This window comes from Thamnophis sirtalis, unplaced genomic scaffold (genome assembly GCF_051295495.1).
Source record: "Thamnophis sirtalis isolate CommonGarterSnake01/CBP01778 unplaced genomic scaffold, rThaSir2_p1.2 scaffold_3, whole genome shotgun sequence".
In the NCBI taxonomy this organism is placed as follows: domain Eukaryota; kingdom Metazoa; phylum Chordata; class Lepidosauria; order Squamata; family Natricidae; genus Thamnophis; species Thamnophis sirtalis.
Window position 1 is genome coordinate 123,683,462 of NW_028261383.1, and position 21,717 is coordinate 123,705,178.

At 38.2% G+C, this 21,717-nt stretch overlaps 2 protein-coding genes across 2 annotated transcripts in view; one reads left to right on the plus strand and one right to left on the minus strand.

Moving 5' to 3' along the window:
- The window catches only part of EVPL (envoplakin), a 47,443-nt gene extending 39,673 nt beyond the window's left edge, over nucleotides 1–7,770 (plus strand). The window contains exons 18-22 of the mRNA XM_087709906.1: nucleotides 448–598; nucleotides 1,299–1,382; nucleotides 1,484–1,594; nucleotides 2,399–2,491; nucleotides 3,792–7,770. Of these exons, the coding sequence (XP_087566032.1) occupies nucleotides 448–598; nucleotides 1,299–1,382; nucleotides 1,484–1,594; nucleotides 2,399–2,491; nucleotides 3,792–7,217 (3,865 nt within the window). The 3' untranslated portion in view covers nucleotides 7,218–7,770. The remainder of the gene's footprint in view (nucleotides 1–447; nucleotides 599–1,298; nucleotides 1,383–1,483; nucleotides 1,595–2,398; nucleotides 2,492–3,791) is intronic.
- Nucleotides 7,771–8,483: 713 nt separating this feature from the next.
- CDK3 (cyclin dependent kinase 3) lies at nucleotides 8,484–20,661 on the minus strand. The gene is made up of 7 exons (XM_014059673.2): nucleotides 19,720–20,661; nucleotides 18,492–18,569; nucleotides 17,787–17,907; nucleotides 15,811–15,981; nucleotides 13,048–13,149; nucleotides 10,543–10,746; nucleotides 8,484–10,207 (listed from the first exon to the last, which is right to left on the minus strand). The coding sequence occupies exons 1-7, from the start codon at nucleotides 19,845–19,847 to the stop codon at nucleotides 10,088–10,090; spliced, it is 924 nt and encodes a 307-aa protein (XP_013915148.2). The 5' UTR covers nucleotides 19,848–20,661; the 3' UTR covers nucleotides 8,484–10,087.
- Between the last annotated feature and the right edge of the window lie 1,056 nt (nucleotides 20,662–21,717).

Sequence of the window (21,717 nt, forward strand, 5' to 3'; positions counted from 1 at the left end):
TTGTGATGCAACATATCTAAAGATCAAACATGCGATTAGATTTTCCAGAATAGTGGCCCCCAACCTTTTGGGCACCAGGGACCGGTTCCATGGAGAAAGGCTTTTCTGTGGACCGGAGGGGGCGTGGTTTGGTGTACTGCCTGCATCCCATGGATGGGGCTTTGCTTTTTTGCATGGCATGATTTCGGGCATTGGAAGGTTCCTTCCAATTCTGTTATTCTGTCAAGAGATTCCCCCCAATAGGGGAATTGACATAAAAATGTCAACTAATTATTTTAAAAAAAACAATGTGTTTATAAAGCCTTTCTCCATGTATTGTCAAGGCTTAGTTGATGAGTCTCCCATCTTTACTTCTCTGACTATTTCTGGACTTTATTCTTCGTAAGTTCTTTTCTTGGAGTCATCCAAAGAAGTTTGCTACTTAATCTCAGCCATCTTGCTGTGCAGGGAGAAGACACTTTGGGATACCAGCCTCATTTACCAGCAGTTCCAAAATGCCAATGAGAATCTGATATTCTGGCTCAACAATCTCCCGAAGCACAAGGTCAAGACCACAGATGGACCGAGCCAAATTAACTACAAGCTCGAGGCCCAGAAGGTATGAGAGCACTGCCCTATGCTCAAACAAAAGGATAGAAGGCACATTTCCACTAGGCATCTTTCACGCAGGAACTGACGACAGAGAGATATGCCTGCATGTAACATTCACACCTGCTTGTTCTTTACTCAGTGACTGCAACAGTAAACAGCAATGCCTAATGTCTGAAAAATTCACAAGCGCAGGACTGTTACAATATAGCGTATTTTTCGGAGTATAAGATGCACCTTTTCCCCTCCTAAAAGAGCGTGGAAATGTTGGTGCATCTTATAGACCAAATACAGCCATTTTTGGCCTCCCGAAGCGCCGCCCCTACATCCCATTTTTGTGAAAAACGGCCTGTTTTTCACAAAAATGGAGAGTTTTTTGCCTTCTTTCAACCCCCAGCAGCCCTCTGCAGGCTTCAGCAGGACTGGGGTAAGGCAAAAATGCACCTGTTTTTGCCTTGCCGCAACCCTGCTGAAGCCTGCAGAGTGCTGCTGGGGGCTGAGGGAAGGCAAAAACTTTTTTTTCTTACTTACCTCTTTGAAATCTTGGTGCGCCTTATACACCGGTGCATCTTATAGTCTGAAAAATGTGGTATATTGCTTATAAAGCAATAATCATAGAATTAGTGCTTGAAAGATAGGCAAAAATCTAATTATTCATCTAACATTGTACAGGAACGTATCCTAACTGCCTGTCTCTACTTCTCCTATAGAGGCTGGCAGATGAAATCCAGAGTAAAGAGTCGGATAAAAATTCAGTGATCAACTTGTCCCGGAATGTGCAGTCTATTCTCAATGTACGTTTTCATGATTCTACAGTTTCCATTTCCAATTAGCAAACCTACCTATCGTCCTCCAATTATATGACTGGTTGGTTTTTTTTTTTAAAAAAAAACAGGATTATGAACTTCAGGCGGGAAAATATCGATCGTCTCTGGATCCTACTCTGACTGCCTCATCTGCCAAGCGTCTCCGGGTGACTCCACTCCAAGAGAGCATTCAGGCTCAGGTAAGTGACTAAGCCCAAAGCCTGGATTTACTTATAAAAACATACACGCTTCCTAAATTGCTACTCAGGAAGCAGTTTTCATAGTATCGAAGAAGCACAAGCCCTGATAAGGCACAACAATTTTGAAAAACCATAAACAATTAGGAACATTCAATCTAATACCTGGCAATTTAAAATATAGTAATTTTTATTTTTATTAAAATTACAGAATTATCATAAAATTAATTTATAATAATTCTATAATATGCTATTTGAAAAAAGAAAAATGTTTTACGAACTAATGTGGGAAGTATTCAAAACTCGTATAATTAAAGTCTATTAGGGAAACTTGGTGGCTAAGGGAGTTACAGATTCTTAGAATTAGCTGTTAATGATTTTGAATTTCTTCTGTTGCTGAAAATCTTCTGCACATTTTTCTGACATTCACACAAACCGCATCTAACATACTCCCAGCAAATAGCAGGAAGGCCAAGATATCAAAGATTGATTGCAGCCTAAATATATTTTGTCATATTTGTTACCTGGCATAAATCCCTTTGAACATATTGAAATTTACTTCTGAATAGACATGTAAAGAGTTGTATTTCTGGTGTTTCAAAATAAGTAAGAAATGTTTATCTCCAGATTAAATATCATTTTCTCCAGATTTAATAGCATTTTGCTAACCACAGAAAGTTATTTGTTCAACATTGTGATCTAGTATTAATATTTAAAAAACAAATATTGTAGTTTACTGGGTGCTAGTAGTTATCTTGATAGAGAAAATACCGTATTTGAATAATATTTTATGTTGATTGGCTTTAGGAAAATGATATGACAAAACTCTATGCAGAGACTGCTGCTGAAAATAAACAACAAATCTGCTGGTTGGAATTTGCCAAGAAAATTATGAATAAGGTATGCCTAATCATTTAAGATTATTTGGATAATGCTTAAATATTAGAGCATCTCCTTCGTTTCTTTTTTCTTCAGGATTATAGCAAGTAAGATGGTTATTTTGACTTGCTTTTGCCTCTCTATATGTAAATGATACAGGAACTATAATTTCTTAACATGCTTTACCGAAAGATGACAGCAATGTTTATATTTTATGTCTTTGAATTCCTAATCACAATTGCAATATTAATAATAATATCCCATATCTCATTCACCACAATTTTGTTTTTTAAATATTTGATCCAATTTGAAAATTGTGACTATTTTCAAATAACTTCAGAAAGCAAAACTGCACTTTTAAAAAAGTGATTTAAAATATGGAGGCAAATTTCAATTCTACATTATAGTAAGTGCGTTTAAAAAGCCAAAAATCTGTGAGGACTGGGTTTTTTTCAATGAAATAAAATCCATAACTTTCAGGGTTTCATCCCATTTCTGGTTCTTTAGTATAACAATTCATATTTACCATTGGTGGCGTATTTTTGTCATTACCCAAGAATGTTGAAATAAAATTGTGAATAATATTTAGGCAGTACTTTTTCAGTTCAAAATGCTTTATATTAATACTTTCAGTCATTAAGCCAGTATTGATAGGCCTATGTTATAGGAAAGGGAAGAAAGGTTGAGACAATGATTTACCTAAGGCATATTGGAGCTTCTGAAGAATGTTAAAACTTCTAAAATTGCATTTTTAAAATCTTATTGACCATTAGAAACAGGTGGGGAATACAAGAGACATCTTTATTCCTCTGATTTTTTTCCGGCTGTCTTTTCCTTGACTGGAAGCCTAATACTTAAGAGTGTTTTATTTTGCTTGCTTCCTATTGCAAAAACTTCCCCTGTCATGGACACAAAAAGGTGTATACATGATGCAGACTTTATCTCAGAAAATATAATATTCTTAATACGTTTCATTTGTTTTCTTAATACTTAAGTATCTGTCCCTATATATTCTTAGGCATACTGTTACTGAATAATTACTGTATGCTAAATACAGAATCCAGTGAATAATCTGAAGGATTCCAAGTAGGTTTTTTTAAAAAAAAATCCCTAGAAGGGTTTAGTGAGTTCATGGCTCAATTAAGATTTGATTCTTAATCCCAGTTTAATCTCACTTGTAGGTTCATTAAATGTTGGCATATACTCCAAGGAGCCAGTCATATAGAAGTTTAGGACTGGAAGTAAATTTTATAGTATTAAGAATCAACAATACTTACTTTTTGTCCATTCCCCCTCCCCCTCCCGCCCTTTCTTTCTGCAGAAAGAAGTAAGTGATACAGTGCGGGTAAAGTATGAACAAACCCAGCAGTCCAAAAACATAGATGAATCTGAAATCCTGAAGTCTCAGCTTAAAGAGGAACAGAGCAGGAAAGCCAATGTGCAACAAGAACTGGAGGAGCAGAGAAATAAACTTCTGACTCTGAAAACCCAACGGCCCATTGAAAGAATTGAGGAGAAAGAAGTGATTGATTATTATAGAGATCCAGTTCTGGAGAGTGAACTTGCTAAAATCTCTAATCACATTGAGAATGAAAAGCAGAAAAGAACAGATTTACAGACAGATATTGAGAAAGTGAATAATATATTCCTTGAAATGGAAAAAGGTAGAAGGGTTGTGAAAAGCCAGCTACTTACAAAAGAAGTTACTAGAACAGAGAAAGATCCAAACCTAAATGCCCAAGCAGCAAGACTCCAAGAAGAAATCAGGTATCTACGTGATCATTCAACTTCTTCTTCTGAAATTGAACAGCTCAGGAAAGAGTTGTACCTCTTGGAGCAAAAGCAGTCAAACATCCGAGAGAAAATAGTAGTAAAAGAGGTGGTGAAGTTAGAGAAGGATCCAGAAATGCTAAAGGCAATCAGATCACTGCAAATGCAAATTGATGAAGATAGTTTCAAGAAGAAGTCTGCAATGGATACAATAGGGAAAATGAAAAGCAAAATTGAGGATCTTGAGAAGCTGATTGAAGCAACTGAACCCAAAGTTGTCGTGAGAGAAATAAAACAAGTGGAGCAAGATCCGGAGCTCCTAAAAGAATCTTCCACTCTTCAAAAGCTTATTGATGAAGAGAGGAACAAGAACGTGTTATTGTCAAGTGAACTGACACAACTGCAGAGCAAATATAGCACTATGGAGAAGTCCAAGCCTAGAGTGGAGATAAAAGAAAGAGTCAATGAGATTTTTCACCTAGACCCAGAAACAGAGGAAGAGATTGCACGTTTGAAGCGAGAACTCCAAGAAATTTCAAGGAAAAGAAAAAGAGTTGATCAGGAGGTAGAAATAGCCTTAACTGAACTGAAAGTTCTTAGATCCCAAGCACCTTCTGTGGAGTTTAAAGAAGTCATCCAAGAGGTGGTGAAAACAGAAAAGAGCCCAGAGATATTGAGAGAAATAGACCGGTTGAAAGAACAGCTAAATGATCTTGTCAATGCAAACGGTCGATTCCAAGAACAGCTAATCAGGTTAGAAGGAGAAAGAGATGAGTGGAAAAGAGAAAGAGCCAAAGTTGAAACCAAGGTTGTTACGAAGGAGGTTGTCCGATATGAGAATGACCCTCTATTAGAAAAAGAGGCTGAATGTCTTCGCCAAGAAGTACGCAACATATTACAAAAGAGAAGAGCAACTGAAGATGCCCTCTATGACCTACAAAATAAGTACATACTTCTGGAGAGAAGGAAGCCTGAGGAAAAAGTGGTGGTACAGGAGGTAGTTGTTACTCAGAAAGATGTGAAGCTTAGGGAGGAGCATAAGAGGCTGAGCAAGAGTTTAGATGAACAAACAAGCAACCGTCGAAGGATGGATCATGAGGTCCAATTGCTTCGGGCAACAGTGGAAGACCAAGAAAAACTGCTAAACATCCAAGATGACAGAAACAAGAGGCTTGCTCTGGAAAAGGAGATGCGGCAGATCACCCTGCGGATAAAAGAGATTGAAGAAAGCCCAGTTCCAGTTCAAGAAAAAATAATCATGGAGGAAGTAATTAAGGTAGAGAAAGATCCAGTTCTTGAGCAATCAAGTACCAATTTGCGAACTGAACTAGGTAATGAGAAAGGTCAAGTATTGACCCTCCAGAGGGAATGCAAGAACCTTCAAGCCCAGATTGATGTTCTACAAAAGACAAAGTCCCAGGAAAAGACAATATATAAGGAAGTAATCAGAGTAGAAAAAGATAGAGTGCTTGAAAATGAGCGAACACGTCTTTGGGATCTGCTAAGCAAAGAGCGAACTGCTCGGCAAAATGCAGAAGAAAGTATCAGACACCTGAAAGAGAAGATTGAGAGAGCAGAAGGCATGAAATGCACATGGGCTAGAGAAGAAGCTGACCTCCAGAAAACTCAAAATGTGACAATGCAAGAAAAAGCTAGTCTTGAAGATGAATTAAGGGAACTAGAAAAACAGAAGCAACAAAAGGCCCTTTTCCTTAGAGAACAGACTAAGCTTTTGAGCGAAAGGACTGAAAGTGACAGGCAAAAGAAGATCCAATTTGGCCAGGAGGTTTCTCGTCTGGAATCTGATATACTTATGGAGAAGGACAACATTTATGAAAAAGAGAGGACTATCCGGGAACTCCAATCCAGAATCAACAGAGAAGAACTGAACAATGAGACTCAGATGAGAGAGACAAATCTCTCTACCAAGATATCTATTCTGGATCCAGAGACTGGTAAAGATATGTCACCCTACGAGGCTTATAAGAGAGGCATGATAGATAGGTGTCAGTATATCCATTTGCAAGAACTAGAATGTGATTGGGAGGAAATTACAACCCTGGGATCCAAAGGGGATGTTTCTGTTCTTCTTGACAAAAAGAGTGGAAAACAGTACTCCATTGATGATGCTCTGCGGTTCAAAAGGATTACAAAAGAAGAATACCAACTTTACAAGGAAGGCAAAATCCCTATCTCTGAGTTTGCTCTACTTGTGGCAGGGGAAACTAAGCAGAATACATGCCTTTCTTTAGGTTCAATTATTTCCAAGTCTCCAATTTCATCTCCTGTTTTTCAACAGAGGCAAAGCTTCTTCTCTTCTGGTCCACCAATGGCTTTCTGTGACGATACTTTTCCTATTGCTGGAGTATATGACACAACCTACGACAACAAGTACAACATTAAGTCGGCACTTAGCAAGAAATTGGTGGATCCAATGACAGCCCAAAAGCTTTTAGAGGCACAAGCTGCTACTGGAGGCATTGTTGACCTGATCTCAAGAGATCGCTACTCTGTCCACAAAGCCCTTGATAAAGGACTGATCGATAATACTTACACACAGAGGTTGTTGAACGCTCAAAAGGCTTTCACAGGGATTGAAGATCCTGTCACCAAAAGAAGACTGGCTGTAGGAGAGGCAGTTCAGAAAGGATGGATAACTCAAGACAACGCCTTTCCTTATTTACAAGTCCAACACCTCACTGGAGGACTAATAGATCCTAAGAAAACAGGACGCATCCCAATATCAGAAGCTATCCAGACAGGCCTGATCAGTAGTGACCTGGCCACATTACTACAAGATGAATCAAGTTATGAAAAAGATCTTGTTGATCCTATCACCAAAGAGAAGATCCATTATAAGGAGGCCATGGCTCGTTGCCAGAAAGATCCTTTAAGTGGGCTCCTCCTCTTCCCAGCTACCTCCGAAGGATATCAGTCCACAATCCATTCAGCTGCTCTGCCCCGATTCAGGCACTAAGCAAGACAGTATAATTTTAAATTTGTAAAAAGTCTGAAATGCTTTTCATCCACAAGAGAATTCACGCCCTGTCATGTTCAGATGAACAAAGTGCCTGGCAATTATAGATAGCTGTGTATTATATTAGATAGCTGGACTTATTTCATTATACCAAGTTAGCAGCACTTCATACAGAAGCATTTCCAAAAGTAGAAGGGATCTAATATGGGAGTGAATATAGCAATAGCAGTTAGACTTATATACCGCTTCATAGGGCTTTCAGCCCTCTCTAAGCGGTTTACAGAGTCAGCATATTGCCCCCACAGTCTGGGTCCTCATTTTACCCACCTCGGAAGGATGGAAGGCTGAGTCAACTCTGAGCCGGTGAGATTTGAACTGCCGAACTGCAGCTAATAGTCAATATAGTATCTATTATAGGGAATAAGGGTTTTTTGAAATAGAAAAAAACTTCAAAATGCTTGGGAAATAGCTCCTTCCTGTAAAGTCTAAAGGGATGCATGTCACAATAGTTGGAGTTTAAAGATCATGGATGCAATAAAAGTTAAAATACTGACTGCTATCCTGTTATTTTTTTAAACCACTAACAATCCGTTTTCCCCTGATGTATATAATGCTTCACATGTTCCAGAGTCCCGAGTTGGGAACTAGAATTCAGCAACATCTGCAGAACCACAGATTCTCTATTCTGATGTAACCATAACAATATAGAACTCAAAAAGTAACAGCATGAAACATTACATGGAAACACACGGTCAGAGAATGCACTTTCTAAGTGTAAGACAAAACTGTAATAAAAAGCAAATCAAATTAATAGAAAATATGTCACTATAGAACACACACAAGACATTCCGTATATACATACACACATATGTATGTATGTTTCTTTTAAGACTTTTTATCTTTGCAGTCTGTAGTCTATAGGTCAGTATTTCATAGTGGTTTCCCATCTTAAGTACTAACTAATTCTGACTCTACTTAGCCCTTTGAGATTAGCTAGACATGGCTAGGTACTGGGCAACAGGGCTAGAACCTAGTTTTAAAATGATAACTAGGTACAGTGTGCTATGAAGTTTCCACTGCTTTGTTATGGTATATAGTAGTTCACATTTAAAATAGGGATATTGATTATAATTGTCTTCAAATTCTATTTTTGACGGTTTTACGACACTCAAAACTCATTAATGCAAAAGTTACTGATGCATGTTTTATTTATGCAAACAGGAATATTAACAGCAACAATTAATGATAAAATTTCTTAAGTATTAACAGCCATTTTAAAAATAAATCCATAGAAAATAACAACTATTGGATGCTAGGTTGCCTTTCTACAAATTCAAAATAAAAAAAATACAGTATTTGCATAATGGAACAAGGACTTCTCACTGACTTCTTCCAGATTTTCTTTGTATACTGTAATTTCTTATTTTGCTCTCTAGAGTACATTTTCAGTGAGCACAAGGGACCACAAAAAGAAACTTGAATCAGTGTAAGGTTTCCCTCTTTTCATCTGTGTATTGTCAAGGTTCCTTCAGAATCTAGAGATTTCAAGGTCTCCACTTTCAACCAGTACATTTGGCTAAGATCAACAAATAGAATTTGTCAAGTATTTCTTTATTAATTTATTTGATGTCCCACACTATCTAATTCAGGTCTTGGAATATTGATTATAAGATTTTGATATTTTTATTTAATTAGAAACTGTTTCTGAAAACCCAAATGGCAGCTAAAGAAGCCTCTTAATTTTTTAATAGTCTAGATCCGTGATGGCGAACCTGTGGCACATGTGCCACAGATGGCATGCGGAACTATTTCTGAGGGCATGCAAGACGTTAATCTGTCAGCTCCAGCGCACATGCGAGTGCTGGCCAGCTGATTTTTGTCATTTTTCGCCTCTGGAAGCTTCTCCCCTGATGCCTCTGGATGCCGAAAAGCTGCCCACTGCACAAATCAGAAGTTCGGGTTGCATGTCGGGCTGGTTTTTTGCCCTCTGGAGGCTTCAGGGAAGCCTCCTGAAGCCTCCTAAATGTCAGGCCTGCAGCCATCTTTTGGATGCTATTTGGAACCCTGACACTGAGGGCCTCTTGGGGGGGGGGGAGGCCATTTTCGCCCTCCCCAGGCTCCAAGAAAGCCGTGTGCACATGTGCGGGGCAGTGAGGGGGGTCACACTCACATGCACGGGAGGCATGGCGGGGGGCATTAGATTATGGGGGGGCACACAAGCATGTGCGATAGCAAGCATGTGCTTTTGGCACCCGAGGCAAAAAAGGTTCGCCATCACATGTAAATATACAAAGTTCTTGTTTTTTATGATGGATATACATAGAAAGAAACTCAAGTATAACATATTTCTGTGTGTCTCTGTAATATCTAGTTCCTCCACACACAAACGCACTCACACTTTTTTTGGCATGGTTAGTTTTCAGTAGTGTTGTGAAAGTATGAGTTCATATAAAAAAAGAAAAACCAACATCAGTGCCTAGGCTTCTGTACAATGTGCTAGCCTAATCTAAATAATAATAACCATATCTTGTAATGCTAGTACTTGAACTGCAGCAGAGTGAATAATATATTACAGAAACTGGATTAATTAAACTTTTTTTCTCTTTCTACTTCTCAGATAGCAAGTCATATTACTCCTTTTCATATACTAAAAGTATTAAACTTTTTCACCTCTATTAAAGAAGGAACTGTTAGTCCTTACAAGGATCTGTACCATTTACAATTGTCAAAATGTTTGCATGAATATTAAACTGGGCAAAAGGCCAAGAACATTTTTTAATGATGGTTACAGCTGCTCCTTTGCTAAATTGTTTAGAACGTGACGATCCAGTAGCTAATTCCAGCAAAGCATTAACCAGAACTTCTTAATCTCATGGCCCATACTGTTCTACCACACACTGTTTAGCATCCCGTGGAGCTTGCCAGAAATACTGATGGTTCAAAGCAGCTTTGGCTGAGATTCGCTTGTTGGGATCATACATTAATAGTTGCTGTAATTTAGAAAGAGAGAAATATCAGTCTTAAATCCTGCCCATTTATAGCCAACCCTTCAGTGTTAATTCAAGTAACCCTGAAATAACTCTTTACAGTCCTCTTAAAAAAAAAAAAAAAATAGGAGATATTTAAGCTAGTCTACTTCTGCCCTGCTAATGAATGCTTGACTAAATGGGCCTTTGGCTTGATTTAGCAAGCTGTCTCATACATTCTCGTTCATACCAATTTGGGATATATTGGGCACATTCCAATTTTTGTAGTGGACACTTTCCACTACTCGTCATAAGTATTAAAAAAGCAACCACAAACACTTTACAAGTCTTCTACTCACCAGCAATAAGTCTCGTCCATCTTGATCCAAGTTTGGAATGATCACCTTCATATCTTTCCTTGGCCATTTGGGGAAATTTCCTTTATAGTCAGGAAGATTTGTGACTCCTGGCCACACTGATTCAGTTGGAGTACCAAGTGTACGGAAAATCCGGAATAATTGGTCAATTTCAGAGTCTCCAGGAAACAAGGCTTTTCTTGTCACCTGGGCCAAGGAGAAGAAGATTAGTTCACCTAGATATGATCTTCATTCTGGGTAACATTACTCTTTCCAAATAAAATGTTTCCATTATTTAAAAAAAAAGCCTGATATATCAGAACAGACCTATCAAATAGCCTACCAAGTATGAATGGGAAAAGAACAACAGACCTCGACAACTCTTCCAGTACACAGTTTACAGAATATGTATAAAATTCTTAATTATCAAGTTGCAATTCTCTGTTTCTCCTCTGCTCCCTCCACCACCAAAAATTGATTATGTTCCATCAAATTGGTAACAACTTTCTGACACCACAGATAGATGTTCTCTAGAAAGACCCAAAAAATTACGAATGATAAAATATTAAAAGTACTTTAGGATTCTATGTTTTAAGAAGAAGAGGAATATATTAATCCAACACATATCCTATTCATTGGGACATGTATAACATTAATATATGAAATTGAATTATACTGAGATTTTGTAAGCTTTTAGATCTCAGTGTTTTGCATCACTTTGAGTTCAGCTCCCAATGCTTTTTCAGTGTCTCTTTTTGGGGAAGTCAGCTTATCAGTTTCTGAAGCAGTTTCTAATTTATTACAAACCAGAACAAAGTTAATACTTCCTGTGAACTGAAGTAGTTTTGTAGACCTTATGAGCAGTCTCCTTATGAGCTCTTTTGCCTTACATGCCCTGGACTCAGGTTAGGCATTATTCTTTCAGTGCCTGCATAGAATTCAGTACTTTGGAGCTAGTTATCTAATCCTGCTTCCACTAAGAATTAATTTCCCCCTCCAAAATCCATCCACCATGGCAACACGCAGCTACTGTTAGAGCTATTGGGGAAAGGGCCCACGTGATACAATTGCACTTTCACAATTCACGTCAATTTATCAATATAATAGAGGAACAGTGGCAAAAGGATCAGAAAACCTTTGAAGAATTTCAGTGGGTTTGTTTAGACTTCTTAAAACTGACCTTCAGTTACAAAGCTCCTCTCAGATATTTTTGCAAATGCACCTACTGAAAAAACGGAGGGATTTTCTAAATTTCAGTTTGGGAGAAATTCAGACAATTTGCTGAGCAAAAATTATGCAATTTGCCACTGATCTTTAGCAGGAGATGAGTCATTCTAATAACTACTTCTACTCCTGGTCCTCCTTCTGCCATTTTCCTGATTCTAGCTACCTGGGAAAGAGCAGCACTCTTTTGGCTAGAGATCTAACTGATCTCTTATAGAGAGAACTTTAGACATTAGATTTAAATTCATCTTTCAAAACTTGTTTTTAAGTATAAACTACATTTATAACTCTTGCTGTTTCAAAATTCCGTACTGCAAAAGATACCCGGAGAAGGACTTTATACACATTTAAATTAGTATTGTAAAATCATGTTTATTCTCTTAGACACTAGCAACCTCCAGTGGTTGTTTTTATACTGTACTCCAGTCTTATAAACCAATAAACAGTATAAGTAGGCAAAAAGCAAAGGGAAACAATGTGTATGAAGCTTGAGGAAATTTAGTTAGATGCTGAGACTTAAGACTAATGACATAAACTTAAGTGTAAGCTTTGAATGGCATTTTGGTAAATAATATTGAAACATAAGGATTTAGGAGTTATGGTGCTACAGTGGTTAGAATGCAGTATTGCAGGCAAACTCTGCCCACAGCCAGAAGTTCATGCCTGACTGGGATCAAGTTTGACTCAGCCTTCCATCTTTCCCAAGTAGGTAAAATGAGGACCCAGATTGTTGGGGGCAATATATCGACATTGTAAACCGTCAGGGAGTGCTGTAAAACATTAGGGAGCAGTGTATAAGTCTAAGTGCTATTGTTATTGCCATTGCTGAATTTCCTCACACTTCCTTTTGTAGTTACAACTGCTAAAACTAATTATCTGTCTAAGATAGACAAAGACAACCCACAGGATACTTGCAGTCTTATTATCATCCTGAGACCATCCTTATATTGTTCTGTGAGGCTTAACACATAGTGTTTGCTTTTTTAACTCCTCCAACTAAAAAAAAGAAATTCTTCAGTAATACCATGACATCAACAGACATGGCCTCTGCAACTCCCAGAAGAAAACAGTCCAACCTCAAATTAGGGTTCTAACAATAAGAAACTATAGGAAGAGAAACAAGATAGATTTAATGATATCTTTTAGAATGTGTAGTGATGAAGAAAAGGGAATTTTAAAAAATACATGGGCACTCACAAAGCTCTTTTTTGCACATGCACTTTTCATCAAATAATATTGTGATTATGATATTTCTTTGAAACAGAAAAATATGAAGAATGTTACCATTTCTGCAAAGATACAGCCAATGCTCCATATATCCACAGCTGTTGAGTAATATTTACAACCCAGTAAAATTTCAGGAGCCCGATACCATAAGGTTACCACCTAAAAGGAATCAAATTTGTTTAATATATGCCTTCTCAGATTTAATTAGAAACATTTATTATTGAACCATAAATCCAAAGCACACTGAACATTTTTTAATTCATTTACTAGAAATTCCAAGTCATTTAGCAATAGCAATAGCAATAGCAGTTAGACTTATATACCGCTTCATAGGGCTTTCAGCCCTCTCTAAGCGGTTTACAGAGTCAGCATATTGCCCCCAACAACAATCCGGGTCCTCATTTTACCCACCTCGGAAGGATGGAAGGCTGAGTCAACCTTGAGCCGGTGAGATTTGAACCGCCGAACTGCAGTCAGCTGAAGTAGCCTGCAGTGCTGCATTTAACCACTGCGCCACCTCGGCTCTATATTCCTCGGCTCTATAATCACCTCTGTATTAAAGTGACTTACTACAAGTCACTTTAATACAACGTGCTGGAATTCAACGTCCTCTATTATGTTATATCAAACAAATTTCCTATCCCTTGATATTCTCTCTCTTCTAGTTTCCCCCTTTACTGGAAAGCAATGACCTCACAGTTGGACAAAAAGCAATATCATGTGGGAGATGGACAAAAACATAAGCCAAAGATCTGGTAGAGGAATTGTCTCAAAAGAAAAAAAGAAAAAAAAATCTAAATCCCAAATCAACCATGTTAGGTGACTTTAACAAATATTTCTATGAAATCAATAGATCAATATATGCATTTTTTTGAAACAAAAGTCCAAGAAAGTTCACATTCCAGTTCATATGAAAGTGTTGGAGGCTACATAGAGAATTTAAAAAAACATAAATGCTTTTTCTAATTTAACACCTTCCAATTCTAGACTGGAGGAGATTGGCTGTTTTACAAAATTTACATTTACCCTCCTCCATTTGCAAAATAAACTTGTCTGCTCTGCTCCCTGAAAGGATCCTTGCCTCTTTATATCAAGATAACATAAGGCAATTGGTTGAGAATATCGGCCATAATGATTCAAAGGGAATCACTTTTTATTCTTTCCAACCCGACTGAATATTCAGAAGATATTCCACAAAATGGCTCAAGATCTATCTTCAGGATAACTCTGAAAATAGACTAGAATGGATGCATATTTAATGCAAGGGAAGCCCCCAAACTGAAAAATCAGTAGAATCTGACCGGAAGCTGCATTAAAAAAGATCCAGTCCTTCAATGCTGCCGACTACTCCATTTCGTGACCCATCAAATCCGCGGAGGACAAAATCGCGCTCGACGAAAGCGTGCATGTGACGTCATCACAGCGCGATGAAAAAAATTAAAAATTGAAATAAAATTAAAATTAAAGCAAGCCGATTCACATAAAGGTAAGGGTTAGGGTTAGGGTTAGGGTTAGGGTTAGGGTTAGGTTAAGGGTTAGGGTTAGGGTTAGAGCGTTAGGGTTACTTTTAGCGTTAGGTTAAGGATTAGCGTTAGGTTTAGCGTTACGTTAACGGTTAGGTTTAGGGTTAGATTTAGGGTTAGGTTAAGGGTTAGGTTTAGGGTTAGGTTTGGGGGGGTTAGGGTAAGGTTTTCGCTTTTTTTTTACATTTTTCGATCACAGCGCGATGTTTTCGTCGCGCTATGATGACGTCAAATGCGCACTTTCGTCGAGCGCGATTTTGTCCTCCGCGCTTTTGTGGTGGAACCACTCCATTTAACACACAAATACACACATAAACACACAAGCGCGTGCACATGCACACACACACACACACACACTTTCTCCTCAGTTATGCGATCCAGAATAGAACTGCAGTAAGGGATTAGAAAACATTCCACAAGCAATGTTCTATATGCTTTTCCTATCTCATTTATATGAATCTTGATCTAAAATCTCAACTACACTGTTTCCCTGAAAATAAGTCCTCCCCAGATAATAAACCCAATTGGGCTTTTGAGTGTGTGTGCTAAACTAAGTCCTCCCCCCAAATGTAAGACCTCCTTGAAACTATTGCAACACAGCAGCAGCCATGAAGTGACCATACTTGCTGCCTCCTGCACCTTAAAAATAACAAGACCTCCCAGAAAATAAGGCCAAGTGCTTATTTCGGGGATCAAAAGAAAATAAGACCCTGTCTTATTTTTGGGGAAACAGGGTAGTTTGACACATCATAGTACAGTTTCTTTTCATATAACTTAATAGTTTAAAATCCCCTTAGGTTTTTTTCTCTATAAGCAAGCGACAGATTTACTCTGGGTAGACTCTTAACATACTGCAACAACCATTCTATCTGCTGCAGTCTGGTGATCCTTATGGAATGAGATTACTGCCCTTTCTATACTGGCAGGGGGTCACCCTTTCTTTTATGGCCCCTATAAACATCTTCTAGCATCAGTCTGCTTTGAGCAGCAGAAGAGCCTAACTCTTTTAAACAGATCTCTCCCCAGGTCTGTATTCTCCCAGGTCTCTGAAACTGTCACGACCCTAAATGATTTACCAGTATTTCCTGTGTGTTTAATAAATTCCCTTATTTTATCATAATAAAAATGAAAATTTTATGGTAAATTTCAAGAATTTCTTCGGGCTACACTTAATATTTTTTTATTTTTAGAAGGGGCTACAACCTAGCTCCCTCTTTCTCGCATGCACACTTATCTCTGTGTGATTTCTTTTCAGGGGCTGACCCAGCAACCTACATAGCTGAGAGACAGACATTACCTCATGTGTGTAAGTACGTAGAGGGACTCCAAAAGCTCTAGCTAGACCAAAATCAGCTAGTTTGATGGCTCCCATTTCGTTTATGAGCAAATTCTGTGGCTTCAGGTCTCTGTGGATAACTCTGTGAGAATGACAGAAGCTTACACCTTGTAACAGTTGGTAAAGATAGCTCTAGAAAGAAAAAGTTCAGAGAGCACATATGAAGAAACTGTAAGGTTGACACATCATTTCCTAGGCAAAATAGCAATAGCACTTAGACTTATATATAGCTTCATAGTGCTTTATAATCCTCTCTACGCGGTTTACAGAGTGATCATATTGCCCTCAACAATCTGGGTCCTCATTTTGCCGACCTTGGGTGGATAGAAGGCTGAATCAACCTTGAGCCAGTGAGGATCGAACTGCTGGCAGTCGGCAGAATTAGCTTGCAGAATGTACTGCATTTTAATCACTGCACCACCATGGCTCCTATGTTGTATCTCAAAATTCTGCTACCATATATGGGCTTCCAAAATAGTGACAGCTACTAAGTGATAGCAAAGGGTTAGACTAGAATATATATCTCAGCTGCCATGTGATTATTGTCTACATTTTTTGCTAACTGGATGACTTCACGTTAATTGGCAAACAAAATAAAGAGATTCCAGATTAGCAGCTTTTTTAGCCCTGGAGAATTCCTTTTTAAAAAACAATTTGGGTGGTCTGAAGAAGCATGATGTACTTGGGCACTGTAATTCTGGGAGAAGGGACTGGATTAAAACTTTTCCTCTCTCTGTGATGGCCCAAGATCATGAATCTGACTTTAGGCAGGACTAGAACTCACCATCACCTGATTTTTCACCTAGTGCTCTTATATCAAGAAGCAGCATTTACTTAACTCTGGTTTCAGATATATTATTCCACACTGAGAATTACATATAATTTGAATGAAGACAATGTTATATAGGCTTTTCAAATATTATACACATATCAACATTCTAGGGCCCTTTCCTCTTAAATAACAGCTTCTGGATAACATTTTGTATTTTAAAAAAACCGTATGAGGTAAAGCAGTTTAATGCTTTTGCACAGCTGCTACTTTTGCAATGCCAGATCATTTCCTGAAATCTTTTGTTTCCTTCACAGTTAAAAATGGGTTGGGAAATCCGTGTAGATTTGAAAGAAGATGCAATTGGAAGTGCAATCTCAGCAGGGAGAATAAAGATTAAGTATTTCATTCTTCCCATTGTAACTTCATAACTGCTGTCAAAACTAGGTTTTCTATCAGGAGCCAGAGGCAAGAAGAATAAAGTAGATGTCAAAGATTTTGCAACATTCCGGGTAAAAAGAACTGGGAACCTTTTTGACCACAAAAATCACATGGGATACCAGCTAGTTAATTAGGAACCATAAACAACCAGGGGCACATAATCAGCCCTATGAGGTAAACCAAATCAGAAAAATAAATCCATAGGTATACTAGAACTATATTTTATTGAGCCGGGGTATGGTAATGGAATCTTGCAAGTCCACTTGTGGTTTCCCTTCCTCCCACTGATACCCCAGGGAGATGGGGGGTGAGCCAGTCTGTCTTTTTTTAACACTTTCCTGCCTCCCTGGACTCAATGCACATTTCAGATCCTACAACCATATACACATATATACGGATATATACAATCACCGCCCCCCCCCCACATCTTCTTTTTTCTCTCCCTTAGCTGAACCATCCTTTTCTGCAGCTTCCAAGACATCTAATTCTAATTGTATAGCTGGCAGGGAATGTGACAGTTATTTTTTCTGCAAGCAGACAGAAAGTACTGTTAACTGCAGTGGGCCAGAGAGGAGATTGTTGGTTCAGATGAGTTGTACGTTGAACATCCATGTTGCAAAGGATGTTGAAAGTAGTTTGAAAGTGTGTTAGCTAATTGCCAGAGACAGATAAAGGATAGTTCTCCAGATTGGGGCCTGTGAGGGAGGGTATTTGAGCTACTTGCTACCTTGATTAAGTTTAGAGGAAGCTCTCCTGTACGAGATGAGTCCATGTACTTTTTAAGATCTTGATTCAAATATTCAAAGACTAAGTATAGCTTCTTCTGATTATGCACTACATCAAGGAGCCTGGAAAAAAATTAAATTCAGTGACTTGAGTATTTAGATAAAATCTGTAAGCATAATAACTGCAAGCTCTTCAATAAGCATGGGAAATCAGTGTAATAGAGTGATTACAATGCCTTAAGATTAGGAAAAATCCAATCTGAAATCTTTACAGGAAACTAACTGGGTGACCAGGGCCAATTCTCTCACCTCTCAAGAGTTTTTGTAATTGATGTTATGATTGTTTGCCACCCAGACTCACTTTTTTGAGATGGACAGCTATAGAAATTGAACAAATAAATAAATAAATAAATAAATAAATAAATAAATAAATAAATAAATAAATAAACAAACAAACAAACAAACAAACACAAATAAATAACAACAAAGGAAAATTGTGCAAGCTAAAAGGAAAATAATTGTGCAAGCTTCTTTGGAGGCAGGGGATAACATCGCAATACACAAATAATTGAGTTAAACATCTAAGGGTTAGGTTAGGGTCTATTTTTATATGTGAATAAATTCAATATTGGAATTGCTATCTGTGAAAATATTTGATATTCATAGAATATATCCTAGCAGAAATAAAGGCCAGTAGCTTTTCTTACCTCACTATATTTGGGTGTTTCAGTTCTTTTAACAGTGAGATTTCTCTGATTGCTGTACTAGGTACTCCTTCTGTCTCCCTGCGGAGGAAAGATATTTTATGATGAAGCAATCCTAATCTTTCTAAGGAATGTTTTGGGCAGGATAGTTCATCATCCTCATCTTCTATGAATTGCTTATGAGCATTGTCACATGATCAATCATGAATTCCATCTATGGATTAAAGCTATAATGACTTTCAATCTACAAATTCCCACCTGTCAAGATGAATAATCACCCCATAGGTTTAAAAACAGGGGACTTAGCAAGTAGTCGATTAGTTCTGGGAATGCACAGAGTTGTTATCGAGGGGCTTAGAACACAAAGCAAGAGAAGAAGTCTGCCAGATAGAATTTAATTCAGTACACTTCAGAAGCTTTTGAAGTATGAAGAATTCTTTTGGTCAGATTATCAATTGTCAATTATTGTTCCTTTGATTGAAGCAGCCATACTTTTGTAGAAATAATGCCATGAATGAAAAACATTTTTCAGGTTTAACATTTGGCATTACTGTGCACATCCTGATAGAGACTATTTGTTCATTATCTGATATAATCCTGAAAGACTGTTCCTCCTAAATAGGTACCCTATTTATTCCACTGCTATGAATCTGACATATAAAGGAATATAATACAGTTCCTTACTGAAAATAAATGAATCCTAACATGTCCAGTTCCTGGATAGGATATTTGGGGACCTTTCTAGCGAAAGGTAGAAGATAAATAGATTGAGATGCTCCAGGTTTCTGATACAATTTCTCTATCTGGCCCAGTTGTGTCTCAAAGGGAAAAGTGAACATGCAGAGTTGCCACTTAGAAAAATTGTGAAATGCAAACAACTATATTCATACATCCTGTTTGAGACTAAATTCATCATCGTTTACGCTCGTGAGGTGCTTGCTATTATATTGTTAGAGATACAGATATGCTTTATCTTGTTAGAAATTAAAATATACTTGCTCTGGAATCTGTTAGGGAAGCCATATTATCACTATGAACAAATTCTAACCAAGATATTCCATAAGAGTTTTTAGCAATCCACATTTCCCTCACCCCAAACATGTTTCAAGAAACACCAACACTTTTTCGTATAGTTTGTATTCCAAAATGTTATTTGAAAACCAATTTTTGACTAGCACATTTAGGAGTAACCTTGCGAATGAAGGGTTCAGGGTTTAGCTTCAGTACTTACGAATCAAGTCGGATCTTCTTCAGAGCAACTAACTGGCCTGTTTGCTTGTTTCTTGCTTTATACACGACTCCATAGGTGCCCTCCCCAATCTTCTCTACTTTCTGGAATACATCTTGGAATGTGTCCATTTTTTGCTTTCTGACTTGATGCTACAAAATTTACTCACAAGTTTAGCAATAATTCAACTTACCATTTTTATACATCTCAATATTACATGCCATTATTTTTTATCTTTTACAAAACCAACTATATAAATTTGCAGAAATGTTATTTAAAGACCAATCTTAACATCTTTAGAATAGACTACCATCTTTTTTCTTACATTTTAGCTTCTGTTAGTAAAGCTGGTTTCTACAATGTTTTGTTTTTGCAACATTTATTGCGTCATTTGAACTCCTGTTTCTTTTTTGTCCAGCCATTTTTTTTTGGCCTGCCAGTTTCATGCACCAATTATGTACATTTATTTTGGCTGTCTTGCATTCCTTCCACCCTCACAAATGGTTTAAGGTTAATGAATGATTATTGACTATTATCTCTGCCAATTTATGTACTCACATCATGATCATAATAAATGATAATATCCATGAAGGGCAAAAACTTTTCAGAAATGAAATTCTAATACTATTGATGGACAAAAAGTGAACAAGAACTACCCACATTGAATTACTTTAATAAAGGCAGGATAAAAATCTAATAAATAAATGTATGGTAATCAATCCAGCTGCAGGAACAAAATATTGCAATTCTATATAATGAAAAATATTTAGCACAACATATGTCCTTCCATTTTTCCCTCACTCCCTATCCACATGAATCTGTTAGCTAAGCTAACTTATATAAATAACATATAAAGACAGAAAATCCAACTTCCCTGACAATAAAAATAAAATTAACAATTTACTGTTCCATAGTGGCTTCCTTACTCTACCTACAGTAATTGATTGGGCTATCACTAGATGGGCCACCTAATGGATATACTAAACTGGCTTCAAAGTCTCCAAGAATAGTTAGGACTCATTCTAATAAAATAAGCAAGATTGAAAGACAATATTTGTATAAGCAAATCTGATGAATTTCATCATCTAGCTTCTCCCAAACCATAAGGGTTCTTAGGTTTACAGTATTCATTCCCTCTCAATCTGCCAGTGAAGAACCAATGTTCCACTAATATGTGGGAAGAAACATGGTCTTTATTATAAAAGAGTCACTCATGAGTTTGTCTATGCAGTTGCCCATCCTTTTAGGTAAGAACGTAGCATCTGAGCTGCACTGTTCCCTCTAAGGTGCACGGCTGCGCGGCCGCGCACGTGGAAAGAAACCCCCGCGCAGCAGTTTCTAACTGCCGTGCAGAGATTTCTACCAAAGCAAATGTGGGGAAGTCCTTTGCAGGCGGCTAGAACTGGCCGCCCGCAAAGGACCTCCCCAGACATGTTTTGATGAGCCGCCCGTGGCAGTGGTGCCTCTCCCTCCACGCGGAGCACCTGAGCTGACCCCCGCGTTATCCCTCCCCCTTCCTCCTCTGCCGTGCTTTTGAGGCCGCGGGAGCTAGTAGGAAAGCGGCGGAGGTGGAGGCGGCAGCAGGGATAACCCAGACCCCAGCTGAGGTGCTCTGAGCGGAGGGGGAGGCACCACCGCCGCTGCCATGGGTGGGGGCGCCAGCGGGAGCTTTGCCGGCTTCACCGGCAAAGAAGGAGAAGAAGCAAGAGGACTGGCAGCTTTGCAATGCAACCCCCTGGTCCCGCCGGCCGTGGATTTGATTCGGCGTAAGCGGGGGCCGAACACATGCTGCGCCGACTTTGCGCCGCGTCTTTGCTGTGAGGCGGAGTAATTCAACAACCCCCCCAAAGAACACGTGTGTGTGTTTGTGTGTGTGTGTGTGTGTGTGTGTGTGTGTGTGTGTGTGTGATTCCACTTGATGAGATGGTGGTAGAAAAAGTATACGAATTGCGAATTGGATCAAAATTGGTGGCCAAAGGAGTGGAGGGAAGGAAGGAAGGA